Raw genomic sequence first — 13,645 nt, 5'->3', positions numbered from 1 at the left:
TCGGTCACTTTATATTGATATCTTTATCCCAGCAACACTGTTTTTTTTATTTTCTGACTACCTCATGGTTTCTGACTACAAAATGGTTAATCAGTAACAAGATCTTTTCTTTAATTTTATAAGGAAAAATTCTTGGAGTTGAAGCAGTATTGATACAATGACCAGCAACACTCTGTTGCTGGGATAAAGATGTCAATAGAAAATGACTGACAGACTGGGTGTGGTGGCTCCCACCTATAAGCACAGAATTTTGAGAGGCCAAGGCAGGAGGATTGCTTGAGCCCGGGAGTTTGAGACCAGCCTGGGCAACATGGCAAAACACCATCTCTACAAAAAATACAAAAATTAGCCCGGCATGATGATGTGCACCTCCTGTAGTCCCTGCTACTCAGCAGGCTGAGGTGGGAAGATCGCTTGAGCCTAGGATGTCAGGGCTGCAGTGAGCCATGATCCTGCTACTGCGGTCCAGCCTGGGTGACAGAGCAAGACCCTGTCTTAAAAAAAATAAAAAATAATAAAAAAATAAAGTGACTGGGCCGGGCACGGTGGCTTATGCCTGTAATCCCAGCACTTTGGGAGGCCGAGGCAGGTGGATCACGAGGTCAGGAGTTCAAGACCAGCCTGACCAACATGGTGAAACCCCATCTTTACTAAAAATACAAAAATTAGCTGGGTGTGGTGGCAGGCGCCTGTAATCCCAGCTACTCCATAGGCTGAGGCAGGAGAATCGCTTGAATCTGGGAGGCAGAGGTTGTGGTGAGCCAAGATTGCGCCACTGCACTCCAGTCTGGGAGACAGAGCAAGACTCTGTCTCAAAAAAAGGAAAAAAATAAAGTGACTGACATATAGTAGGCACTCAGTGTTAATCTCACTGCCTCTTCCTCCATCCCATGCTAAATTAAAATGAATTCTTTGAAGAATTAAGTTTTTACTCTTCTGTCTTCCCAGCACCTAGGCAAAGCAAGGCATGTACCCAGTTCATGATAAATGTTTGATAACTGATAAATATGGAGGAGATAGTACACAGATGGAAAAAACAGCTACCTTCTAGTAGAGTTACATGCAGAGCTTTCTCCTCTGGCAAACTACAAATTCCCTAAGGAATTGTCCCTGCCATAACTTAGCAAAAGGGCTTTGCTGGTGGGAATTTTTATAAACATGAGACTGGGTAGCCCCAGGTTGGATAAATTTGAACAGCTTCTCCTCTGAAGAAGTCTTATAAAGTGTGTGACCACACTGCCCTCTGGAGACTGAAGATTCTTCTCAAGCATTGCTTAAATAGATCTTCCCATTAAGAGCCATATCCAGAACTCCAATCAATCTTGTAAAAGTTTTCATATGTGAAATGTTACTGAAAGCTCTTTTAAAATTCCCAAATAGCGATTTTTTTAAAAGTTTTATTTTAGTTTTAATTGACACATAATACTTGTATACCAAACAGCAATTTTTAAAAATAGGGAGACCCAGGAGTTAAAAACACAAAGTTCTTCCACTGTTCTTTGTAAAATTTCTCATATTGAGAAAATTGTTTTTAAAAAGCAACATGTATGTTGACATTACAGTGTACTGCATATTTATTAGACAATTGACAAGAAAAACAACTTTTGGCACAAAAATGCCAATTTATTCCTTTTTTGGACACATACACACAAAACATCCCTGCAGGCCAAAAAAAAAATTGCAAAATTTAAACAATCATCATCTTATCTCAACATGGGGATACAGCCCCTCCCTTAATAGTTAAGAAAGTACCTCGTATTGCTAGAGACATACATCCAGTCCAAATTTAATAAAATACATTTTAAAACATTACAGGTCTAATATAGAAACAAAAATCACACCATTAGTCAAATGAACAAATGCGAACATTTTCAGCCACTAGACATAGAAAGAGCATGAATATGTCAATAGCAAGGCATAAGAAAATGGTGATCAACAACAAGATCTTTCCTTTAATTTTACAAGGAAAACTTCTTGGAGTTGAAGCAGTATTGATACAATGCCCTCAGCCTCCACTTTCTTAAAATGAAAGCAGAGCTACCACCTTGCTATTGAGCAAGAAAATCTTACAGCACATTCACAAAAGATTGTTAGGACAGGGTGGAGAGAGTGAGCCTTGTTAAACAGTGGATTGTATTTTCCCACTCGAAGGGTAGGCAGCTTTGCCAGGTAGGTAGGCTCTGATACAGGCCGGGCACCAGATCCTAAAACACAGACCATATACAACATGTCTGCTTGAAAATCATCACCTTTGGAAGCAGCAAATAGAATTTACAGTAAGAATGAATATGTTCTGCTGCCCAGAACACTGGCTACATTCAGCCAGCTAATTCACTTTATAAACCATTCAGGATTCAACAGCTAACACCACCACCACCAAAACATAATTGGTTCAACATTTGGGTCATCGCCACTCTCATAATGTCCCCACTTCTTTTCTTTTCTTTTTTTTTTTTTTTTGAGACAGAGTTTCACTCTTGTTACCCAGACTGGAGTGCAGTGGTGCAATCTAGCTCACTGCACCCTCCACCTTCCAGGTTCAAGCGATTCTCCTGCCTCAGCCTCCCAAGTAGCTGGGATTACAGGCATCCGCTACCATGCCCAGCTAATTTTTTGTATTTTTAGTAGACATGGTTTCACCATGTTGGCCAGGCTGGTCTCGAACTCCTGACCTCAGGTGATCCACCTGCCTTGGCCTCCCAAAGTTCTGGGATTACCGCACCCGGCCAGTGTCCCCACTTCTTATCCCCAAATGGTTACTCTTTAGCGTTGTTACATTTAAATCTTTCACACCACATGACAGTGCCTAAACAGGCTGCATTTAAAAAACAAAAACAAACCAAACAGCCTAAAACTACTTCTAGAGAATGCACACCTCCCATTGATTGACACATGCATAACGATTCAGTCAGTCCCAAAGGGGTTACCTATTCAAATTGTCAAGCCGAATTAGAGTAAAACTATGCATTCAGACTTGCTTGCAATCGTATTGCTGCAACTCTGATTCTGCAGTGATTAGCTCTTAAAGATTCACCCCTCAGCAAGTTTTTGCCAATAATCTCAGTTCTTCCAAATTTCTTTCCTTTTGTCCAAAATGACAGCATTGCACCTTTAGTGGTACTATTTTCCTATAAAAATAGGCCTCCCGGCTTTTCTTCTACCACCACACTGATTTACCCCAGTGTACCAGGACTGACTGAGGTCTTACAAGTGGTATTGTTTGAGGTTGAGCGTAGAGCAAGGCAAGCTAATCAGGGCTTTCTGGCACATGGCCTTGCTCCCTGCTCCATACATGCCAGGAGATGGTGAGAAGTGATGCTTCTTCTGTGCGTTATTAATAAGCAAGCCCGAGGCACTCAGGTGCAGATGTGGTGCCCGCTGGCCAGCCAGCCACCAAGAGTTCTTCGCATCTTGGACTCCAGCGAGTCCTCCTTCTCCTAAAAAAGCTTCCGTTTTTTTCCTCCTCTTGAGTCCAGAGTGGCCATGCTGAAGGGTATTCTTTGTGCTCTCCCTGAACAAGTACGAATAAAAGCAGCAGCCAGCCCCTCACCAACATGTCCTGATTTGTATTATCCAAGTGAGGTATTTGCAAAAAAAAAAAAAAAAAGGAAATTTTTAAGAAATTAACATCTGCCATCTCTTCACTCCTGCCTATGTTGTGCTTCAGTTACAGAACTTGCTTTCATCCCACTGTCTGCAGGGATTAAGGACGTCTGCACTCATCCTAATGAGAAACAGGCCTCGATCAACATTGTAAAACTCTCTCGGAGACCAGTCTCAGCAAACACAGGTGGCGCTGCTGATCAACAGCACTTGGAAATGTAAACTTCAATGTATTTACAAGTTTGTTTAAACGACTGAAGAAAAACAGTGCTTTATATTGCTGGGATTTTGAGAAGGCTAGTTCATGAGATTTGGACCATCTAATGAGTTCAACACCCTTCACCATCATTTCCCCACCAGCAGTTTCCAGACAGGGGTGGCAAAATTGTTTTCACCACATTGTGTCTATCTCTTTCCCTAGCACCTTCCTCAGCTATATGGAGTGTGACTCCAGGCCTTTTATCCCCCTTTCCATCTCTCACTCGTGATGTCCTGGATAGAGAATTACAAGTCAGTAAAATCTGGGCTGGGAAACACTGGCTGGAGCTACCAAGACACTATGTAACGGTTGTCCATTCACAAAGTATTATCTACACTACATACAGAATACATTTTCCCCTACATTTTAACTGATGCTGGCTGTAGAGCAACTCCCTTTGTTTGGACAAGGAAGGAATCCCATCTCCCTGTGAGGGGAATCCAGAATTTACTAAGAAAAATCGACCTTTTCCACACAGTTTTAGCTTAATAAAAGGAAGGAAAACCCACCAAGTACATTTCAGGTCGAAAGAGAAGCAAAAAGTTTGTTCTGCGAGTATTCGTGTGAGTTACCTTGATTCCCAGGAAAAGAAATTTTAAATGCTGGTACATTTTTGCAAGTTGCAGCATCACTCAATGTACCTTAAGGACTGGCAAAGCCTTTCCAATAAGGAAGCATCCTGGTTCTAGCTTATTTTAAAACAAAGTGACAGGACACCAACTGTGAATATAAAACAGGTAAAAATAATTCTTTAAAAAGGCATGGAAATATATGTCTTTTCTGACTGGTTTCAGAAATTGCCAGATTATGATATATAAGAAAGAGCTGATAAAATCATACCGAAATCTCATCTAGAAAACTACACTGTTGGGGAAGGAAGAGGAGAGACCTTAAAAAATGTTTATTGCCAAAGTTAAGTTTCTATGAGAAAAGTTTAAAAATCATTTAGATCTAACAAACCACACAGCAGCATAAAATGGGCACTTTTGAAAACTTGGAAAAATACTAAAAGCTAATTTTTTTTTTCAAATGGGGGAAACATGAGTACTTTTGCCATGGCAGTGTTATCTCTGTCACTGTGACATGCATTCCATCTGTTTATGTCACACATTCACAAAAGTCGACCAAATAAGAGAACTGCCTATTTGAATCTGCAGCCAAATATAGTGCAAATTGCCTGGCAGCATGTTCTTGCACCAGCACAAGTCTGCAGAGATCAATAAGATAAAGTAGTAAAACTAATAAAACTCTGTAAAACTTTCAAAAATTAATGCTCGTTAAAGGCATTTACAGTGGCAAAGTCAGAAATCTTCATTAAAAAGTCTATGGACCCACACAATTAAATAGTTACACTGAACTTGAAGTAGATCGTTTGGTTTTTCTCTCCCACTTATGCATACACCCCACTCAATGACTACAGAAAAAAGGAACAATCTTCTCTTCTAAGACTAGAGGGATGCGGTGAACACCACAGCTAGCAAAATATTCCATAGAAATCCTTCTTGTAAAGTCCTTTAGAAAGTTCAGGCTCATTAGCCTTTGCACATTGAGGTAAAAATTCAGTCCAGTGCATCAGAAAAGATAATCTATGAGTATCTATTACTTTAAAAAAATGGCTCAATTTTGTTGACGCATCAGACAGTGCTGCAAGTATAGATTCAGTGCAACTATTCCGAGCTGCTGGTAGAAGACCACCTGAAGTCAACTTGGCTCCATCTAGAGGCGGTAGGCATTTGAAACATTTTGAGGCTGCATGGGGTGCCAAACTGGTTGAGTTCTTTTTCTGAAACTCTCAGGCAAAATACATCGTGTGCTGGGTATCATGGTGGATTTGCACAGCCTTAGCCAAGGCCTGAGGATCCCGGCCGTTGCTCTGTCCTGACACATGACTGCCTTCCGCACTGTAAAGAAAATAAAACAAAAGAAAGCAAAAAAAAAAAAAAAGAAAAAGAAAAAGAAAAAAAAGAACAGCTGTAACAGAAGACCACTTCAAACTTCACGTTTCAAATACCACAAACAGTACTAGATTCTAGGAGATCTTAGGCTCAAGCTTTGGCTTCTTGGAATAATTTGTTATGTCCCTCTAAATATCAGTTGGCTCAACGGAACTTTAATGGGCTGCCGCAAGAATTAAATAATATAATGTCTGCAAAGACACAAATCCTTAATAGTATCTGTGTAAAGATTTCTTTTTTTTTTTTTTTTTTGAGACAGAGTTGCACTCTTGTTACCCAGGCTGGAGTGCAATGGCGCGATCTTGGCTCACCACAACCTCTGCCTCCTGGATTCAGGCATTTCTCCTGCCTCAGCCTCCTGAGAAGCTGGGATTACAGGCACGCACCACTATGCCCAGCTAATTTTTTGTATTTTGAGTAGAGACGGGGTTTCACCATGCTGACCAGGATGGTCTCGATCTCTTGACCTCGTGATCCGCCCGCCTCGGCCTCCCAAAGTGCTGGGATTACAGGCTTGAGCCACCGCGCCCGGCCTGTGTAAAGATTTCTACTGCCCATTACGCCTGGCTAATTTCTTTAGGCTTCAGTCAAATGTCATTTTTACCCATAGAAATCTTCTTTAAGGTCCGGGTCAGAGCCACCTGGAACACGCTCTCACAGAATCCTATATTTTTCTTTCATGGTACGAAACACAATTGAAATTAAATTTTTACTTTGGTAATTATTTTCCCACAGGGATGTAAACTCCAAGAAAGAAGCAACTTTGTCCCCCTTGCTCACCACTGTATCCTTAGTGTCCAGCACATAACATAACAGAGTCTCAATAAACCATTAGTTGAATGAATGCATCTGTGTACCTAGCACAGGGATGGAACATAGGAGATTCCCAGCATATGCTACTGTGCCACCAGTCTCTTCTTGTTTTCCCCTCGCTAACTATATAACCTTGGATACGTAATAACTCCTCTGAACTTTGGTCTTTTGGAGTAACAACAACTTCTAAACATACTACTTAAGGATACCATGTGATATAAAGGGCTTGACAAGCTCTTCCCTCTTCTGACTTTCTCTTTAAGTGATTATTATCTTTATCTTCTAGGTTCAAAATCTTAGCCATCTTTTACTTCATCCTCTCCTCCACTACAAATATTCAATTAACTGTTAAGTCCTGTCTATTCTATCCTAGGAATAGCATTTTACATTTAACAAACACAGTCTTGCTCTAACATACTTTTCCAGCCTCATGCCTGCTGTTCCCCTTTAATATCCTCCAGCCAAAGAAAACTTGCTACTGTACAAACATGTCACTTGCTTTCTCTCCTTTGTGTCCATTGTTCTCTCTGCTCTGAAAATTCTTTTCTCTTTTTTGTAGAGCCAAATTCTACCCATCCAGCTATGAAATCTTTTTTTTTTTTGAGACGGAGTTTCGCTTTTGTTACCCAGGCTGGAGTGCAGTGGCGCAATCTCGGCTCACCGTAACCTCCGCCTCCTGGGTTCAAGGAATTCTCCTGCCTCAGCCTCCCGAGTAGCTGGGACTACAGGCGTGTGCCACCATGCCCAGCTAATTTTTGTATTTTTTTTAGTAGAGACGGGGTTTCATCTTGTTGACCAGGATGGTCTCAATCTCTTGACCTCGTGATCCACCCGCCTCGGCCTCCCAAAGTGCTGGGATTATAGGCGTGAGCCACTGCGCCTGGCCGAAATCTTCTTTAAAACCTCTCCTCTGGTGTCCCATTGCACTTTTATCTACACTGACTTGGGCTACTTGTTAGTTGCATATTTGCCTGCATTGTCTCCCATACTGAAACATAAAATCCCTGTGGACAAGAAACATGTCTTACTCATGTTAGTATTTCTAGCACCTAGCACAGTACTGGGCACATAGTCAATACCTAATAAATATGCTGAATAAATGAAATCACATTGCAGTATGGAGGGTACAAAGCCACAGCTGGACATTTTCCATAACAGTGTATTTTCAATCCTTACAGAAATAGACTTGCAGTGGAATGTCTACTATTTAGCAGCTGAATTCAGACTTGGGGAAGAGCCCAGAAACTGCTACACTTCACAGATGGTCATTTGGAAAAGAAAATTAACGTAGAGAGCTTGTTTGGCTATTTAATAGTAGCTTAGGAATAGGTCAAAATATCAGATTCTCTGATTCTCTTGAGATGCTTATTTGAGAGAGAATGGGCTGCATCCCCTCCCCACACACACATCAGAATGTACCAAAAGCAAAGTGAACTGGTCAGGCCTCCCCACTTGCATGAAGTGGAATCCACAGCCCTGTGACTGCTTTGACTGGAGCCAGGGTACTGTGCTGACCACTTTTTGAGGCTACTTAGGACCTGAGCAGAACTGAAATGCATTTTGCTCTGTGGGAAAACCACAGGCAGCTCCAAATTAAACTCCTTTAGAGACACAATACAAGTATAAACAAGCCTGAGCACTTCTCGGACCAAAAGTCACATTATAAGCTCTCAGAGGCACATGAATTTTATTTGTTTCTTACAATTTAAACCCTGCGAGGAAGTTTCAATCCTTAAAAGTTTTCTGGCGCCGGGTGCGGTGGCTCAAGCCTGTAATCCCAGCACTTTGGGAGGCCGAGGCGGGTGGATCACGAGGTCAAGAGATCGAGACCATCCTGGTCAACATGGTGAAACCCCGTCTCTACTAATACAAAAAATTAGCTGGGCATGGTGGTGCGTGCCTGTAATCCCAGCTACTCAGGAGGCTGAGGCAGGAGAATTGCCTGAACCCAGGAGGCGGAGGTTGCGGTGAGCCGAGATCGCGCCATTGCACTCCAGCCTGGGTAACAAGAGCGACACTCCGTCTCAAAAAAAAAAAAAAAAAAAAAAAAAAGTTTTCTGTAGTAGCTCATTTTTTTTTTTTTTTTGTAGCTCATTTTTTTTTAACATGCTGCTAAAATATAAAGAGACTTTATTGTGCCTAAGAAACTTGCCTGTCATGATCTTTATCCACCAGATGATACCTTGCCCTAAATGCTACAAGCCGGGCATAATATGCAGGGGCTGGAATAGAGACGGAGCGAGTGCACCTCACATACGTGTGACACAGCTGGTAAGTCAGCAGCTGGAGTTCATCTGCAGTGAAGCAGTTGTCATCCCACAAGACCTGGTAATGTGAGGGACGGCTGGTTCCCTGGGGAGAGAGTTTTATGATTAATTTTTTTTGAGATGGACTGTTGCTCTGTCACCGAGGCTGGAGTGCAGTGGTGCAATCTTAGCTCATTGAAACCTCTGCCTCTGGGGTTTGCAATTCTCCCGCCTCAGCCTCCCAAGTAGCTGGGACTAGAGGTGCATGCCACCATGCCCAGCTAATTTTTGTATTTTTTAGTAGAGACGGGTTTCACCACATTGCTCAGACTGGTCTCAAACTTGTGACCTCAGGTGATCTGTCCACTTAGGCCTCCCAAAGTGCTCAGATTACAGGCATGGGCCACCGCACCTGGCCTGATTAATATATTTTTGACATGACACGAGAGGAGAAAATAATTGAAACCTATTCCTTAAACTCAGAAATACTTCTGCCTACCACACCTACAAGCAGATACCTAGACCAAAAGATAACAATTCTAGGATACAAGCATTAACAAAGTTAGGCACAGTGTTAAATAGTAAGTCTACTCAAGCTAGTTGCTGAATCTGCAAACATCTCCATATCAAGTCCAAGATCTGAACCAGCCTCCAAATTACCTGAATTCCTGCATGACTACAGAGGTAAAAGTCAAACTCAGATGGATGTGTGATGGTGCTGTCCACCGTAGTGCCTGCTGGTACATTCCCACTTTTACCTACCTACAAAAAACAAAAAAGTAATTAGTCATCAAAGTGCCAAACTGTGCTCAGGCCATTTTTTTCTTTTGTGTGTTAATCGGGAGCAAGCTGGTAAATGTCTCTTAAATGAAGTGTTGAAAATCACTTTCATTCAAATGTTGAATCTTCTGTAACTTTCCCTTAGCCCAACCATTTTAACCTGAAGTATTTTCACAAATATGCTCCAGGATTTCTTCAGGGGATACGGACAAAAAAAACTTCCCCGTGGCTTTGGGCTACAACATTATCTTATATTCACAGATGACACAGTGGTATGTTCACAAAGGGAAAAAACATTTAACATTTAAGATAGATAAACTTTCTGAGAAAAGTTTTATTCCTTACTTGGAGTAAAAAAAATTCACAACTTTCAGTAAAAGTAAGTTTAAGGAATCTTTAAACTGGTTTACCAGGTTCAACATAACTAATACTTTTTTCTTTTTCTTTTTCTTTTCTTTTTTTTTTTTTTTTTTGAGACAAGGTCTCATTCTGTGACCCAGGCTGGAGGGCACTGGCAGGATTATAGCTTACTGCAACTTTGGACTCCTGGCCTCAAGGGATCCTTTCACCTCAGCCTCCTCAGTAGTTGGGGCCATAGGCACATGCCATCATGTTTGGCTAATGTTTTCTTTGGAAAGACAGGATCTCATTTTGTTGCCCAGGCTGGTCTCAAACTCCTGGGCTCAAGCACTTCTCCTGCCTTGGCCTCCCAAAGTGCTAGGACTACAGGTGTGAGCGACCGCAAATGGCAATAACGAATACTTTTTTTTTTTTTTTTTTTTTTGAGACGGAGTCTCACATTGTCGCTGGAACTGGAGTGTAGTGGTGCGATCTTGTCTCACTGCAACTTCCACCTCCTACCTAGCCTCCCAAATAGCTGGGATTACAGGCGCCCACCATCATGCCCAGCTAATCTTTTTGTATTTTTAGCAGACATGGGGTTTCACTCTGTTGGCCAGGCTGGCCTCAAATTCCTGACCTAGTGATCCCAAGTAGCCTCGGCCTCCCAAGTAGCTGGAATTACAAGCGTGAGGCACTGTGCCCGGCCAATATTTTATTTAAAAAAAAAAAAGTCACTGGCAAATGATTATTAGGACGAAAGCACTTAAATGAGAACTAAAAAACCAGTTTCAGATCTAGGCCCAGACTTGCAACTATATACCTTGAACAAAGCTTAATATCTTTAAACCTCAATCTAATCATTTATAAAATTAGGTGACACTCTCTTACCCTTTTAAAACTCCAAGCAAAAACTCTACAGACAAAATTTGAAAATCAAATTTCTAGGAAGGCACGAGGGGAACTTCAGAAATGCATTACAAGGGAAGGAATTCAATCTTGCTATTTGGTCACCCTCTTCTGCTGTATAGCAGGGTTCAATATGAACATGTTTATTTAGCATACAGGCACAAATTTGATGGGAGTTTACTTGGCTCCATTTTAACTATTGTTAAATTGCATTTTTTTCCCAAAGTGTGTTCTTTAGGAAAATTAGTTTTGTAGGATGTGTGTGGGTATTTTATGGTGAAACAAACCTGAGAAACATGGGGTCAAACTAAAGTTAGAAAGGTTTTTTCTAATGTATGACTTTTCAGAACCTTTATTTTGTCATGTATAATCTTTAAGAGGGATATGGAGTATATAGCACTTTCTAAATTTATTTTATCCTTAAAAAAAAAAAAGTCTCTGGTTCTACATATGACAGCCTGAAGAGGTGGTGCCTTGGAGAAAAGAAAATCCAGGCCTTTTCAATTCAGCAGTTACTGCTTGAGCACCCAAGTGACTGCTAGGCTCTGCAGCAGATGTTGGGATGACAGCCAGTGGCATCAAGATAACTAATAAACTTGCCTTCATGCCTTCGTGAAAATTATATACAATAAACTGTAACACAATGTGATAAGGGAATATGGGAGGCATTGGGATAAGCTGGTGAGTAGGTGAGCTATGCCTTTTAAGATAAGTAGGAGCTGGAAAGGGAAATAGAGTAAAAAACAGGAAACACGCCAAATACCCCTAAACTCAGAAATAGATAAGCAAACTGTGGCTCATCCATATTATGAAATACTACTCAGCAATAAAAAAGGACAAATTCCTAATACATACACAACTTGGATGAATCTCAAATACATTATGCTAAGCAAATAAAGCCAGACTCAAAGGCGATGATTCCATTTATATGATGTGGGAAAAGGCAAAACTGTCAGAACAGGACACGTATCAGTGGTTGCCAGGGGCTGGGAGTGAAGGAAAGGCTAACTCAAAAGGATACACGAGGACTTTTTAGTATGACAGAATTATTATATAGTCAGCCCTTGGTATCCACAGGTTCCGTATCCAGGAATTCAACCAACTGGATATTCTTTAAAAAGGTTTGGATATGCTAATTACCCTGATTTGATCGCTATACATTATATGTATGAAAACTCACTATGAAACCCATAAATGTGTACAAATTATTATGTGTCAATCAAAAAATAAAAATATAAATTTTAAAGACCTGACACATACAAAAAATTGTTAACATGTTTAAAAATTTAATTTTAATATGAAAAAAATTTAAAACAATAGAACATAGCATTTACATTGTATTTGGTACTAAAGCAACCTAGAAAAATATTTAAAATAACAATTCAACAGTAAAAACTTATACAAATATTAAAATACAGTAGAAAAACTATTTAAGCCTTTACATTAGGTATTAGGTATTATAAGTAATCTAGAGATGTTTTAAAGCAAGCTTTTCCAACCTGCAGCCCATGGGCTGCATGGGGACCAGGATGGCTTTATTTTTATTTTTATTTTGAGACGGGTTCTCGCTCTGTCACCCAGGCTGGACTGCAATGCACAATCTCAGCTCACTGCAACCTCCGCCTCCCAGGTTCAAACAATTCTCCTGCCTCAGCCTCCTGAGTAGCTGGGACTACAGGCGCAGGCCACCAAGCCCAGCTAATTTTCGTATTTTTAGTAGGGACGGGGTTTCACCACGTTGGCCAGGATAGTCTCCATCTCCTGACCTCATGATTCACCTACCTGGGCCTCCCAAAGTGCTGGGAATACAGGCGTGAGCCACCACGCCGAGCCCCAGGACGGCTTTAAATGTGGCTCAATACAAATTCATAAACTTGGGCCGGTGCAGTGGCTTTCATGCCAGTCATCCCAGCACTTTGGGAGGCCAAGGTGGGTGGATTACTTGAGGCCAGGCATTCAAGATCAGCCTGGCCAACATGCTGAAACCCCATCTCTACTAAAAATCCAAACAGCGGGCATGGTGGTGGGTGCTTGTAATCCCAGCTACTTGGGAGGCTGAGGCAGGAGAATCACTTGAACCTGGGAGGCAGAAGTTGCAGTGAGCTGAGATCAAGCCATTGCACTCTGGCCTGGGTGACAGAGTGAAACTTGGTCTCAAAAAAAAAAAAAGAAAATTGTAAATTTTCTTAAAACATTATCAGATTTGTTTGTGATTTTTTTTTAAAAAGCTTATCAGTTATGGTTAGTGTATTTTATGTGTGGCCCAGGACAATTCCATTTCCAATGTGGTCCAAGGAAGACAAAAGATTGGACACCCTTGTTTTAAAATATATGGGAAGATGTGCACAAGTTATATGCAACTACTATACCACTTTTGGTTTTTTTAAGATGTGGTCTTGTTATGTTGCCCAGGTTTGTCTCAAACTCCTAGGCTCAAGTGATCCTACTGTCTCAGCTTCCTAAGTAGCTGGGACTACAGGTATGCACCACCACGCCTAGTTTGCTGTACCATTTTATATCAGGGACTTGAGCACATGTGGATTTTGGTATCTGCAGGAGATCCTGGAACCAACCCCCCATGGATTCTGAGGGATGACTGTGTATTTTTATTGTGATAGTTAGAGAACTATATGCATTTGTTAAAACTAGGGCCAGGTATGGTGGCTCTGCCCATTAAACACTAAACAACTATCAGTGTTTAATGGGCAGAAGAAGAAAGAGGAATCAAAAAAGTCTGATTA

The 13,645-nt window shown here is 41.2% G+C and overlaps 1 protein-coding gene across 3 annotated transcripts in view; it reads right to left on the bottom strand.

Moving 5' to 3' along the window:
* Positions 1 to 1,381: 1,381 nt before the first annotated feature.
* LOC105708453 (protein argonaute-4) overlaps positions 1,382 to 13,645 on the bottom strand; it is a 49,998-nt gene continuing 37,734 nt past the window's right edge. For 2 of the 3 annotated variants that reach the window (XM_012439853.3, XM_012439844.2), the window contains exons 16-18: positions 9,537 to 9,638; positions 8,783 to 8,982; positions 1,382 to 5,763 (exon numbers count right to left, since the gene is read on the bottom strand). In XM_012439853.3, coding sequence (XP_012295276.1) covers positions 5,655 to 5,763; positions 8,783 to 8,982; positions 9,537 to 9,638 — 411 coding nt within the window. In that variant the 3' untranslated portion in view covers positions 1,382 to 5,654. The remainder of the gene's footprint in view (positions 5,764 to 8,782; positions 8,983 to 9,536; positions 9,639 to 13,645) is intronic. The other variant, XM_064363680.1, reaches the window with a different exon arrangement.

Source organism: Aotus nancymaae, unplaced genomic scaffold (assembly GCF_030222135.1).
Source record: "Aotus nancymaae isolate 86718 unplaced genomic scaffold, 86718_ANA_hifiasm-v0.15.2.pri h1tg000053l, whole genome shotgun sequence".
Classification (NCBI taxonomy): domain Eukaryota; kingdom Metazoa; phylum Chordata; class Mammalia; order Primates; family Aotidae; genus Aotus; species Aotus nancymaae.
This window is presented reverse-complemented; position numbering and strand designations above follow the sequence as displayed.